At 41.4% G+C, this 12,881-nt stretch overlaps 1 protein-coding gene across 1 annotated transcript in view; it reads left to right on the top strand.

The window, feature by feature from the left end:
- Positions 1-11,506, top strand: part of PARVG (parvin gamma) — a 65,077-nt gene extending 53,571 nt beyond the window's left edge. Inside the window, exons 10-13 of the mRNA XM_089680794.1 lie at positions 2,771-2,839; positions 4,377-4,478; positions 7,837-7,909; positions 11,276-11,506. Of these exons, the coding sequence (XP_089536920.1) occupies positions 2,771-2,839; positions 4,377-4,478; positions 7,837-7,909; positions 11,276-11,361 (330 nt within the window). The 3' untranslated portion in view covers positions 11,362-11,506. The remainder of the gene's footprint in view (positions 1-2,770; positions 2,840-4,376; positions 4,479-7,836; positions 7,910-11,275) is intronic.
- Positions 11,507-12,881: the final 1,375 nt, after the last annotated feature.

Here is a 12,881-nt window from a genome sequence, read left to right as displayed (position 1 = left end):
TTATTATATTAAAATTATCAATACACTCAACTGGACACACAGTTATTAGTTGGCTCCCCTGGACATAAAGTTATCAGTAGACTCCACTGGAAACAAAGTTATCAGTGAACTCCACTGGACAAAAAGGTATTGGTAGACACCACTGGAGACATAGCTAAATGTAGACTCCATTGGACAAAAAGTTATCATAAGACTCCCCTGGACACAAAGTTATCAGTAGACTTCACTGGGCAGAAAGTTATCAGAAGATTTCACTTGACACAAAGTTATCAGATGACTCAACTGGACACAAAGTTATTAGTAGAGTCCCCTGGACACAAAGTTATCAGTAGACTCCACTGGACATAAAGTTATCTGTAGACTTCACTGGACACAATGTTATCAGTAGACTCCTCTGGACACAAAGGTGTCAGTAGACTCCACTGGACAGAAAGTTATTAATAGACTCCCTTGGACACAAAGTTATCAGAAGACTCCACTAGAAGCTGGTTGACTACCATGCACAGCTGTGCCAGTTTTTGAGTGTTCCAGTTTTAGTAAATCTCCCTCTAAGTTATTAGTATTATTATATTAAAATTATCAATACACTCAACTGGACACACAGTTATTAGTTGGCTCCCCTGGACACAAAGTTATCAGTAGACTCCACTGGAGACAAAGTTATCAGTGGACTCCACTGGCCAAAAGGTATTGGTAGACAACACTGGAGACAAAGCTAAATGTAGACTCCACTGGACAAAAAGTTATCAATAGACTTCACTGGGCAGAAAGTTATCAGTACACTTCCCTGGATAGAAAGTTATCAGTACACTTCCTTGGACAGAAAGTTATCAGAAGATTTCACTTGACACAAAGTTATCAGATGACTCAACTGGAAAGAAAGTTATCAGTAGACTCCCCTGGACACAAAGTTATCAGTAGACTTCACTGGACACAAAGTTATCAGTAGACTTCACTGGACACAATGTTATCAGTAGACTCCTCTGGACACAAAGGTGTCAGTAGACTCCACTGGACACAAAGTTATCAGTAGACTCTACTGGACAGAAAGTTATTAATAGACTCCCTTGGACAGGAAGTTATCAGAAGACTCCAGTGATTCCACTAGAAGCTGGTTGACTACCATGCACAGCTGCGCCAGTTTCTGAGTGTTCCAGTTTTAGTAAATCTCCCTCTAAGTAATTAGTAATATTATATTAAAATTATCAATACACTCCCCTGGACACACAGTTTTAGTTGACTCCCCTGGACACAAAGTTATCAGTAGAATCCACTGGAAAGAAAGGTATTGGTAGACACCACTGGAGAGTGAGACATAGCTAAATGTAGACTCCACTGGACAAAAAGTTATCATAAGACTCCCCTAGACACAAAGTTATCAGTAGACTTCACTGGGCAGAAAGTTATCAGTACACTTCCTTGGACAGAAAGTTATCAGAAGATTTCACTTACCACAAAGTTATCAGATGACTCAACTGGAAAGAAAGTTATCAGTACACTCCACTGGACAAAAAGTTATTAGTAGACTCCCCTGGACACAAAGTTATCAGTAGACTCCCCTGGACACAAAGTTATCAGTAGACTCCACTGGACACAAAGTTATCAGTAGACTTCACTGGACACAATGTTATCAGTAGACTCTACTGGACAGAAAGTTATTAATAGACTCCCTTGGACAGGAAGTTATCAGAAGACTCCAGTGATTCCACTAGAAGCTGGTTGACTACCATGCACAGCTGCGCCAGTTTCTGAGTGTTCCAGTTTTAGTAAATCTCCCTCTAAGTAATTAGTAATATTATATTAAAATTATCAATACACTCCCCTGGACACACAGTTTTAGTTGACTCCCCTGGACACAAAGTTATCAGTAGAATCCACTGGAAAGGAAGGTATTGGTAGACACCACTGGAGAGTGAGACATAGCTAAATGTAGACTCCACTGGACAAAAAGTTATCATAAGACTCCCCTGGACACAAAGTTATCAGTAGACTTCACTGGGCAGAAAGTTATCAGTACACTTCCCTGGACAGAAAGTTATCAGTAGATTCCCCTGGACACAAAGTTATCAGAAGACTCCATTGGACACAATGTTATCAGTAGACTCTACTGGACACAAAGTTATCAGTAGACTCTACTGGACACAAAGTTATTAATAGACTCCCCTGGACACAAAGTTATCAGAAGACTCAACTGCACATAAAGTTATCAGTAGACTCCACTGGACACAAAGTTATTAATAGACTCCCCCTGGACATAAAGTTATCAGTGGACTCCACTGGACAAAAAGTTGTCAGAAGACTCAACTAGACATAAAGTTATCAGTAGCCTCCACTGGATACAAAGTTATTAATAGACTCCCCTGGACACAAAGTTATTAATAGACTCCCCTACACATAAAGTTATCAGTAGCCTCCACTGGGCACAAAGTTATTAATAGACTCCCCTGGACACAAAGTTATTAATAGACTCCCCTGGACATAAAGTTATCAGTAGACTCCACCGGACAAAAAGTTGTCAGTAGGCTCTACTGGACACAAAAAAGGTTATTGAAAAGTGAAATAACCACCTGACCGGGGAACACCAAGCTCTGTTTCCAACCCCTCATCAGGCTGCCTGTGTATTGTACCAGCTTTGATTTTGCAATGATGCCTGCTAATATATTGAATAAACTTGCAGAAGGGAATGTTCTAGCTAAACAATTACAGTAATCTCTCACTAAACTATTTATTAATACTCATCTAAGAACATGTTTCTCTTGCTTCCCTACAGGCCATTGTGAATTTCGTGAATAAACAGCTGGTAAACTTGAGTCTTACTGTGACAGACTTAGACTCCCAGGTTAAGACCAATGTCTCCTTGACCTCCTCTTTACAGTTTTTTTTTTTCCATTTTACAGAAGTTGACCAAAATAACTTTTTGGCTAATTGCAATTTTGAAGATAGACTAAGGTTTTCTTCTAGGCCAGTAGCTCTAGCAATTCTGAATATTTTGTAATGTCTGCATTAAAAATAACTTCAGAATTTTTCATAAGATATCTGTACCTTGCAAAAGATGGGAGCCATGATAGGACTATTCTGCTAAAATTCCTGTGTAATTCAAAAAGCCAACTAAAGTCGAACTGAAGGCAATTTTTGTTCATTTTGAATAGAGTAAGAAAGGGTAATTTTTTTTTTTGCTATCTGTGTTCCTTTTGGGGGATCTCCCTTCACTCCTTGTCCCATAGCCATGACAGGAAGTGAAATGAAAACCCACCAAAGTCAGCAGAACGTATGTAAATGAATAAGCTATTGCACTGACTAGACCCCAACTGTCATTTAACAGGGCAGAGGGCCAGGAGAGTGCTGGGGAACACCAGGTGAAATGTATGCAGCACCTCTCAGATTAGGTCTTGATATCAATGCAAATATATAAAACAAACACAAGAGGGTGCCTCCATTTAGGTGTAGCGATTTATAAAAGCAAATAAAAGCCAATAAATTTCCTCTCACTAGTTAAATGTGGATCAAGGCTTGTCATAAACCCATATAGACCTCCATGGGATCTCTGTGCTACACCTGGAAGCCACTGCTGCCTATGTTGTAGCCTGACAGCCAAGAACTTCCACCAAGAACCCTGCTTCAGATAGGCACTTGCCTGCCGAGCTCTGCAGGCTCACGGTGTTCCTATGGAGGTCTATATGAGTTATGACAAGCCTTAAACCACTTTTTAACTAGTGAGTGCATTTTTATTGTCTTTTATTAATTTTAATAAATCCCTACATCTAGATGGAGGCGCTTTTTTTGGGGGGATTTTTCTTACTCTCCATGGTCATCAGGACAAATACAGACAGCAATAATAACCAGACAGGTGTTCTAATTCCTCTCCACTCTATCTAAGACTAAAAAAATAGGTCTGTCTTCAATTACACTTTGATGATTTAACCAACCATGACTTAGCTAAATTCAAAAGATCAATGTTTGGAGGCATGGGTGGCTTGACAGGTATGCTTCAAGCAAGGACTCTCTTCAACAAAGATCTTTAAAAATTGAATATGAATAGTTTTGTCTCCAATTCTAAAGCTGCAAATTAGCTAAACTGGGCACTCCGAATAATTTTTTTGCCTGTGCCTACCTTGGTTTGAGATTATTGGTAGAGTGAGGCTTGTTGTGTCTGTGCCCCCCCCCCCCCCCCACACCATCTATGACATGCTGCAAAGTGATTGTGACTTCCGGTTTTGTGAATCCTTTCATGTTTGAGGCTGAAAATGGAATGGGTGACAGGTATTTAATTTTTGTTGGTTTTCTAAAATATCATTGTGGCTATGTTATGTGGTTAATGTAGATACACCAAAGCCCTTCTGTAACTACATTTATATTGGTCATATTTTGTTCTACAGTTTGCTGATGGGGTCATTTTGCTGCTATTAATTGGACAAGTGGAGGGCTATTTTATACCTCTATCTACATTCTTCCTGTGTCCAGCATCAAAAGAAGACAAGGTGAGTTTCTGAATGAATATTACCAGCTGTAGACCTATTATACTTCAAACAGTTATTCTGTATTTGTGGTGTATCTAGCCATGATATCTTCATTTAAAGTATAAGAGGTGAGTCTACGCTCAGCTGAGATCTGACATATGTGGCATAAATATTGGTAAAGTGTTTGTTACCCTAAATATTTTTTCTATGTGTTTTATAAATTTTTATGTACAACTTCCATCTGAAGTTCCTGATTGATCACCTGGCAGTCACCTTTCTTCCTTGTTCTAAACTGACCACACAAAGCACAGAAGCTGATCTGTGTTAGCACGGTCAGTTTATAATGTTTGGCTGGCCATTGAGAGGTACTGTAGAGAACACCTCTAGTTTGTTCAGCCACCATACCCCCCAACCAATCACAGCCTGACTCTGGCACACAACCCCTCCCAATCAAAGCCTGTGTCAGGGAAGGCAAATATTTCTGCATAGATGTAAAAAACATTATAAATACCTTTTTTCACATACCCTCTGTTCTCAGCTACACAAGAGCTGGGGGAAGAGAAACAGCAGAACACTGATCTTCCCCGCGACTGGCTGTGCAGGGGGTGCACGTGTCAGGACAAGTCTGATCATTGCAGGAGGGCTGGCTGATTTCCCAGCACATCTAGAGATCTAATCACGCTGAGCACCCATGTCCAGTGTGGTCAGTGTACATGGTACAGCAGGCACATATCAGGAATATGAAATGTTGGGTTTACATATTCTTTAAGTGTGAAGCTTTTTTGTGCAGTATTTTCATATTTATCTGACTTAAAAGGTAATACACATTTTCCAAAATTTTTATTCTCCTGAACATAGTACACAAATTTAGAAAATATATAGAGATAAACTATTTATTCTCAATAAAGCGGCGTTCCATCCAAAAGTGGAAGCTCTGCTTTTCTGCCTTCTCCCCCCCCCTTCCCTGCTACATTTGGAACCTTTTGGGGGGGAGCAGGTACCTGGTTTTGACAGGAACCCGCTCCAACTTCTGGCTCAGTTCGCCACGGTGAACTGAGCCAAAACATTGGCATTCCCCGCAGCCCTCTGACACACTTCCAAGGTCTCAGAGGACTGCAGCCCATTCACAAAGCACAGCGTGCTTTGCGCATGTGCAGTAGATAACTGGCAGTGAAGTTGCAAGGCTTCACTGCCGGTTTCCCTTAGTCAGGATGGCAGCACCAGCACCCAACAACCAGTTGAAGAATTAGCTTGGGTGGGGACACCGCCAGATGCATGGACAAGTAAGTGCCCCACTATTAGAAGTCAGCAGCCACAGCATTTGTAGCTGCTGACTTTTAACTTTTTTTCGGGAGGTGGGCAGGGGCCGGAACTCCGCTTTAAAAGCTGAACTTCTGGCAGATATAAAAGAAACAAAAGCAGTTCTCTATTAATGTATCTATTTTTAAAAATACAACTAGTGTAAGTACTTGATTTTGACTTGCTATCAGCTGATTTCAATCCCCCATGCAGCAGAGCTCAGACTGAAACAGAAGGTATAAGCAGCAGGAGGAGCCAGTAAATTATGTTAAGTGCTTATATGCTAGCAATGAGCATGCTAATAGAGGAAAGAGCACAACAGAGAGATGATCTCATCAATCTGTTTCTTTTTTCACTGCTCAGTGACAGTGTTACTGAGCGGCAGCAGAGAAAATCAGGTCTCCTGCCCTGCAAGATAGGACTGTGCTGTGTGGCAGAGCTGTGTAAATCTCAGGACGGGATAGACAGACATGCAAATCCTGTGTCGGATATGACATATTTCTTCTATAAAATTATCAGCATGTGGGTTAGTGAGACAGGGCAGGTCACAGAGAAATAAGTTAGGCCAGAAGGGATGGAGTACCTTAAAATCCCCCCCCCCCCCACACACACACACGTATGCTTCTTTACTGAATAAGCAAAGGAAGCATCTATTTTATTTCCCTTTTCAAATTTAAGAACAGTCACATCACCAACAGATTCCCACTCCACAAGCCTTGCTAATCACTGTAATCACTGAAAAATGTCAGATTGCTCCTTTCCAGAAAAGAAAAACATCTCCCCAACTTCCAGGCGTACACAGAAGTGGGGCAGTCGCCCACCCACTTTTAGCCTGATTACAAGAATCGCAGCCAGGGAATGACAGCCTGACAACTTGATTTGAGGTTTGCATTCCTCTATCAGCGCTGACAGACAGGGGGAAACAGAAGACTATTCAGATCCTGCACAAATGTTTTGATTTGAGTGACAGAATAAATAAAATGTTTGCTCGGCAACGCACTCAGTCAGGAGAATCAGAGTCCCGCCAGAGGCTCATGAATCTTTCATCAATCAGGTGGAAATATGTAATTTATGTAAATTTCCCCTAAAGGAGTCATTGGCGTTGCAGAGATAGTTTGTCTCCGAGTGAAGTCAGTGACAAGTCATCTGAAGTGTGTTTGTACAGCTTTGCCGAGGCATGTGTTCAGTTATGAGATGCAAGCCTTGATGGTCAGGAGGACAGACAGAACCGCTAGCTGTCATCTGGAAATTGTCTGTTCCTGGATTAATATGACCAGTCTTTGCTTCTGCCGATATCGCGGGAAAAAGAACGATTCAGTCAATGCATTATTTTTTTAATATCCGCATGTTTTGGAACCTACATACAGACATTGATCATTACTGTGTCATTCTCAATGTTCTTTTAAAATGTGTTATTCTCACTTGTAAGATATAACAACCAACTCATCTTTTAGTTGAAATTGGCTAAATACATTTCAGGTGTATCTAAGGAAACAGTATTCAAAGTTTTACAGTTTTCCTTTAGAAAAAAAACACATTTTTGTAGGAAAGTTGCCCCTGGCTGCCTCAAGCCTTGATTATTGGTAGTGAAGGCCCTCAATGATCTTTCTTGGTCAATAAGTTACCTTTTGAGGGCCCCTAGTAATTAAATACTGGATGGTTGTTTCAACACTACTCAGTTTTTCAAATGAGCAGTGAAAGGTGCAATGAAGATATTCAAATAGAAGCAGGGGCGGACTGACAACTCATGGGGCCCCTGGGCAATAGGGGATCATGGGGCCCCTGTGTCCTTGCCCAAACTCAAAAAAGCCTATGAAAAAGGTACTAGGGGCATCTCATGGGGCCCCCTACTGACCCCGGGCCCTCGGGCAGTGCCCGAGTTTCCAAATGGTCAGTCCGCGCCTGAATAGAAGTAAACCAGAATACCCAATTGTTTTCCATTTTAGTGTGCCAACAAAAAAAAGATCAGTGATTGGTTACTTTGGGTAACTATGTGTCTAAGCTTTATTGTTTAAGATATTAGATTAATTTATAATTCTGCTTCTGGCATTATGAAAACCATATATGTTCTGTTTGTCAGCTCCACAATGTTAGCCTTGCCCTGGATCACCTTACGGATGGAGGGATCTTAACAAACCCAGTGGATCCTGCAGGTCAGTGTTGCAAATGCAAAATATATTTTCTAATCATCCGATGTGTAGCCGTTTATATTCCTCTAAGTTTGCAAAACAAAGAGTCAACCAGTCTATAGCCACACAGCTATAATAACCGCTGAAAAATTAAAAAGCCTTTGCCATTCCCAGGTGGACCATTATGTGTTACAGAATCCGTACTCATTATTATCATCATAATTATTATATCATCATCATTATTACCCAGGCCTGGGAGGTCTGAAGGAAAATACATTGCCCATTTTCTGAAAGGCCAGGTTGTATAACTCTACAATCTCTACTAGCCAGTACAGCTTATGCTAACCAGTCTGGAATGGCTTAGAGTTAACAGGTCTCTAGAGGGTGGCTCAGTGAAAACAATAAGTGAAAAGGCTCACACTCCTGCGCTGCTTCACCCTATGGAAAAATAAACAAAGGAAAACAGTGCACTAACTCCTAAAATAATCCTCCAGTAATCCCATGCAAGATAAATCTATACTACAATAAAAGTACAGAGCTATTCCTGTCCATTCATTCTGTGCAGCTGAGGTTGCAGAGATGGAGACTTAAGGCTGCGTCCTCAATTTCGTTTCTCTGTCTCAAAGTTGGAACATCAGAGGTCTATTTAAACCCCTGCTATTTCACCAAAGCCTAAACAAATGTAGAAAATATTAAAAGAAAATATATTGTCAAAAAAAATTTAAAAAAATGGTAAAAAAAATCCCCCCACAAAAATAAAAAACTTGCATTTGCGACTGAGCCCTTGAATTCCACCACTGGGCTCAGAGGAAAGGGCCTTAGCCAGGGCTCAGGGGGGCCCTTCATGAATTCTTGAACTGGGGCCCTGAAGGTTCTAGTTACACTTCTGGAATGTACTGTATACTGTCCTGGGTTAACCACTGTTTTGCCAATCCCCAGTGACAAAGTAGAAAATGTTCTGTCCTTGGTTGATCACAGTGGGAATCCCATGGAAAGTTTACTGTGCTTAGTTGGTTATTGGGCATTGGCAAACCAGTGATCAAGTGGAAAGTACAAATTATAGTCCTTAGTTGGCCACTGGCTTGACAGTATCTGGTGGGCAAGTGAGTGGTATACCATCCTGAGTTGACCACAGTTTTGACAGTCTCTGAAAGTATACCTTGCAAATAATGCAATCATCATATGGCTTAGTGCAGGGATGCCCAACTTTTTGAAGAGTGAGGGCCACTTAAGAGTCTTGGTAAGCGGTCACGGACCACAGTGAGCAGAGCGGGCAGCAGACAGGTCCGTGTCCACTCCATATGCACAGCGGACACGGACAAGCCCACTCTACTCTGTGGACACTCTGATCCACCCAGACAGAAGGGGATGGATTCCTTTCTGTTTTTTTTAGTGTATCAGATTGAAGGTAGGACACAAGTCCATTTAGATCTGCTGCTCCATAGATGTGAATAAAGGGTCCGATTGGGTTCACCTGAAAACGGATAGGCGAACCCGATTGGACCAAACATGTTAAAGGGGTCTAAGGCTGCTTTCACACTGATGTGCTGCAACTTATTTGCACCGTGGGTGCAGTGCAGTGCACCTATAGTTTTCCAGCGCGATAGTTGCATTTTGCCATAGACTTCTATTATAACCTACAGGTGTGGTGCACTTTCTGAAAGTGCACCAAACCCGCAGGTAATAACAGAAGTATATGGCTCAGTGCAGGTAACCCACATGTGCACTGGACCGCACCTACGGATTAGTTTGAAAGCAGCCCAGTAACCACTGCAGAACATATATGCCCATATATACACTGTGATTTCAGTAATAAATTGACCTTTAATAAGTCTTCCATTCAGGAATCACCCTTTCTTCAGGTATCACCGACTGTTGCTGTCCCAGGTGGAGTGCATTTAATATCACTCCACCTGTGACAGGACCCGGCACTATACAGGAAGAATTGGCTTATGAGGCTCTGCTCCCTCCGCAGCCAAATGCTTCCTTTACCGCTGGCTCCATTCACAACACTGCTGCTCTGGGATGGCGGGTTGACAACCTATGATCTAGGCTTTCTGACATGAGCAGGAGGTCACAGGCCATATCAGAGGGCTCTACAGGCCACCGGTTGGGCACCCCTGACTTAGTGAAACAGATCATGCTAGGTAGAACTGAAATATATGTTGCTCAATCCCTTCCACCCAAATAGAAAAAAAATAATTTAGTGCTGTAGGAATCATTTGAAAATGTACTGCAAAAACGTAGAACATGAAAGACCAGGGGCAGACTGACCATTTGGAAACTAGGGCACTGCCCGAGGGCCCGGGGTCAGTAGGGGGCCCCATGAGATGCCCCTGGTACCTTTTTCATAGGCTTTTTTGAGTTTGGGCAAGGGCAAGGACACAGGGGCCCCATGATCCCCTATTGCCCGGGAGCCCCATGAGTTGTCAGTCTGCCCCTGTGAAAGACCCTAGAAATAACTATTTAGCTTTAGCTAAAAGCTATTAAATTACCAGGTCACAGTACATTAGTGTGATAGTCAGTGAGAAGAATGCTCCTTACACTTGTGGTCATTGTGAATAATCGCCCTCTTACAGATAGCTAAAGAAGGTTAATTGTGTCAGTGGGAACTTATCTAAGAGTCAGAAATTTCTCATTGCTCAAGGAACCCCTAACAATCTCTAGAAAAACTCTAGGGTTCTACGGAATCCTGATTGAGAAACCCTGCTCTAAACTGATCAGTTTGCTTAACTTTGCAATTGTCCTGGTTAACCCTAGGCTCACAGCTAAGCCGGTTGCATTTCAGGTGTTTCTGCATTGCGTTTTGTGTTGAATTTTTGCACTTGACGCGTTTTTATTTCATTTTTTTTCTTGTTGCTAGGCAGATTTTAAATGCAAAAATGCATCAAAAATGTTGCAAAAACGCATAAAAACGCAACAAAAACACAATACATGCTTTTCTGCAGCATTCCCATTGAAGTCTATAGAACCAAAATTGCAACGTTTTGCATTCAAAAATGTCCCTGACCCTTTCCAAAAAATGCAACAAGTAAAAATGTGGAGATGTGAACCTATCCAATAGGAAATCATGTTAAATGAACTGTACTGGGTTTCTGCAAAATGCAAAACGCTGAGAAAATGCTTAGGTGTGAACTTAGGGTGAAGGAGGTATGTATAGATTACCTGTATTTAAATATATCGCTTTAGGGAGAAATATTTCACTTGAAGCTCTTCAAATCTATCACAAAACCATAAAGTACATTCCTTCATCTCATAGCAGTCATCAGAGTAATAAAAATGTTCTAAAATAGATAAGTTATCATCAATAATTCCTGCTAACATTTTACATTGAATTATAAATTTATTTTTTATCTTGCCTGCTACTTTTCCGTTTTCTGCCATCTATAGAGATTGTGAACAGAGATTTAAAAACCACCCTGCGAGTTTTGTACAGCCTGTTCCTCAAACACAAAAACTTGCTGAAATCTTCATGAAAAAGAGAATTTGGACGAAGCAGAGTCACCTGGAGTCCAGCTGAGCCAAAGATGAAAACACAATTTAATACAAAAAAAATTATATATTTTTTTATTTTCAACACCTCTATATTTCTAAATATAAAATAAAGCACATTGAAGGTTAGTGTTCGTTTTATTTTCTGGAGTCAGAGATGGTTTTATAGCTATCAAGAATGATCTGTGGGTTTACAGCATCCGTCTCTGCCGTATCTCAGCTGAACTGAACTTATATATAAAAATACATTTTGTTGTTAAAATAAGTAGGACAACAGCTGCGGAGCTAGAGATTTTTCAATATGCTGCATTATGAAGCAACTAAATCTATTTTTACCCTATGACTTGATAAAACTATATGAATCTCACACATAAAAGTAAAAGAAACCTCCGCTTAATTAAAGGAAAACTTTAAACGCTTTGAACCATAGAGAGTATCAGCGGGACATAAAAACAGGCATCTGGAGGTGCCCCTACATACTGTGAAATTTTCCCTTTGTGCTCTGGGAGCCTCAAAATCCAGGGCACTCTTTTATGCAGATCTTGACAGCTGTAGTTAAAGCTGAACTCCAGGCAAACAGCGAAATACACAGATATCATACATATATAAGAGCTGTTTTACATGCCAAAAGGATTGTACGTCTGTCCATCCACTCCTGAGATTTTTACAGCTCTGTGACCCAGCTCAGCCTTGTCTTTGACTGACCTGTGATGGGTGAAACAGCAGGCTGATGTGTTCATCTCTCTGTCACTCTGCACTTTCCTCCTTTAATGCATGGTACTTGTTAGCACATGAGCACTGCAGCACATCTTCTTGGCTTCTTATGCTGATTTTCCCTCCCCAAATCTGATCTCTGCTATACAGCGATTATACCAGGTCCAATTCAGATACACACACTGTTTGCATTTAAAAAAAATAATACATTTATCACACTGTATGTATGCAGTAGCAGTGCTGTGACACTAGGCTGCTTGCTGTTGATATGGGTTACAGAACACCTTCTCCTTTCCATTACATGGGGGAAGGGGGTGTTCTGTAGTTCACAGAGATGAACTGGGCAGGGCTGAAACAAGCTTGGGATTTTAGTAATGCAGAAAGCACAAGACCTTATGAGTTTACTGGATTTCTGGCAGGATTAACAGATATTTTATTGCATTTAACAGATGTTGAGCAATAAAAACAATGCGGCTAGCAAACATGTAGAATGCAGCAGGCATCCAGAATATCATCCACTCCCTCATCATATCACGACTCGACTACTGCAACTCCCTCTTTACTGGCCTGCCTCGCCGCTGGCTATCCCCGCTTCAGTCGATCCTGAATACGGCTGCCAGACTCATTCACCTTTCCAACTGCTCCGTTTCCGCCACCCCCCTCTGCCAATCCCTCCACTGGCTCCCGATTGCGCAACGGATCAAATTCAATATCCTAACACTGACGTACAAAGGCGTCCACCACACTGCCCCGAACTACATCACTGACCTAATATCTAAGTACCACCCAG

Source organism: Staurois parvus, unplaced genomic scaffold (assembly GCF_062004578.1).
Source record: "Staurois parvus isolate SC_StPar_1 unplaced genomic scaffold, SC_StPar_1.0 ptg000249l, whole genome shotgun sequence".
NCBI classification, from domain to species: domain Eukaryota; kingdom Metazoa; phylum Chordata; class Amphibia; order Anura; family Ranidae; genus Staurois; species Staurois parvus.
Note: the sequence above shows the minus strand (reverse complement) of the source record. Positions and strands in the feature narration are given on the sequence as shown.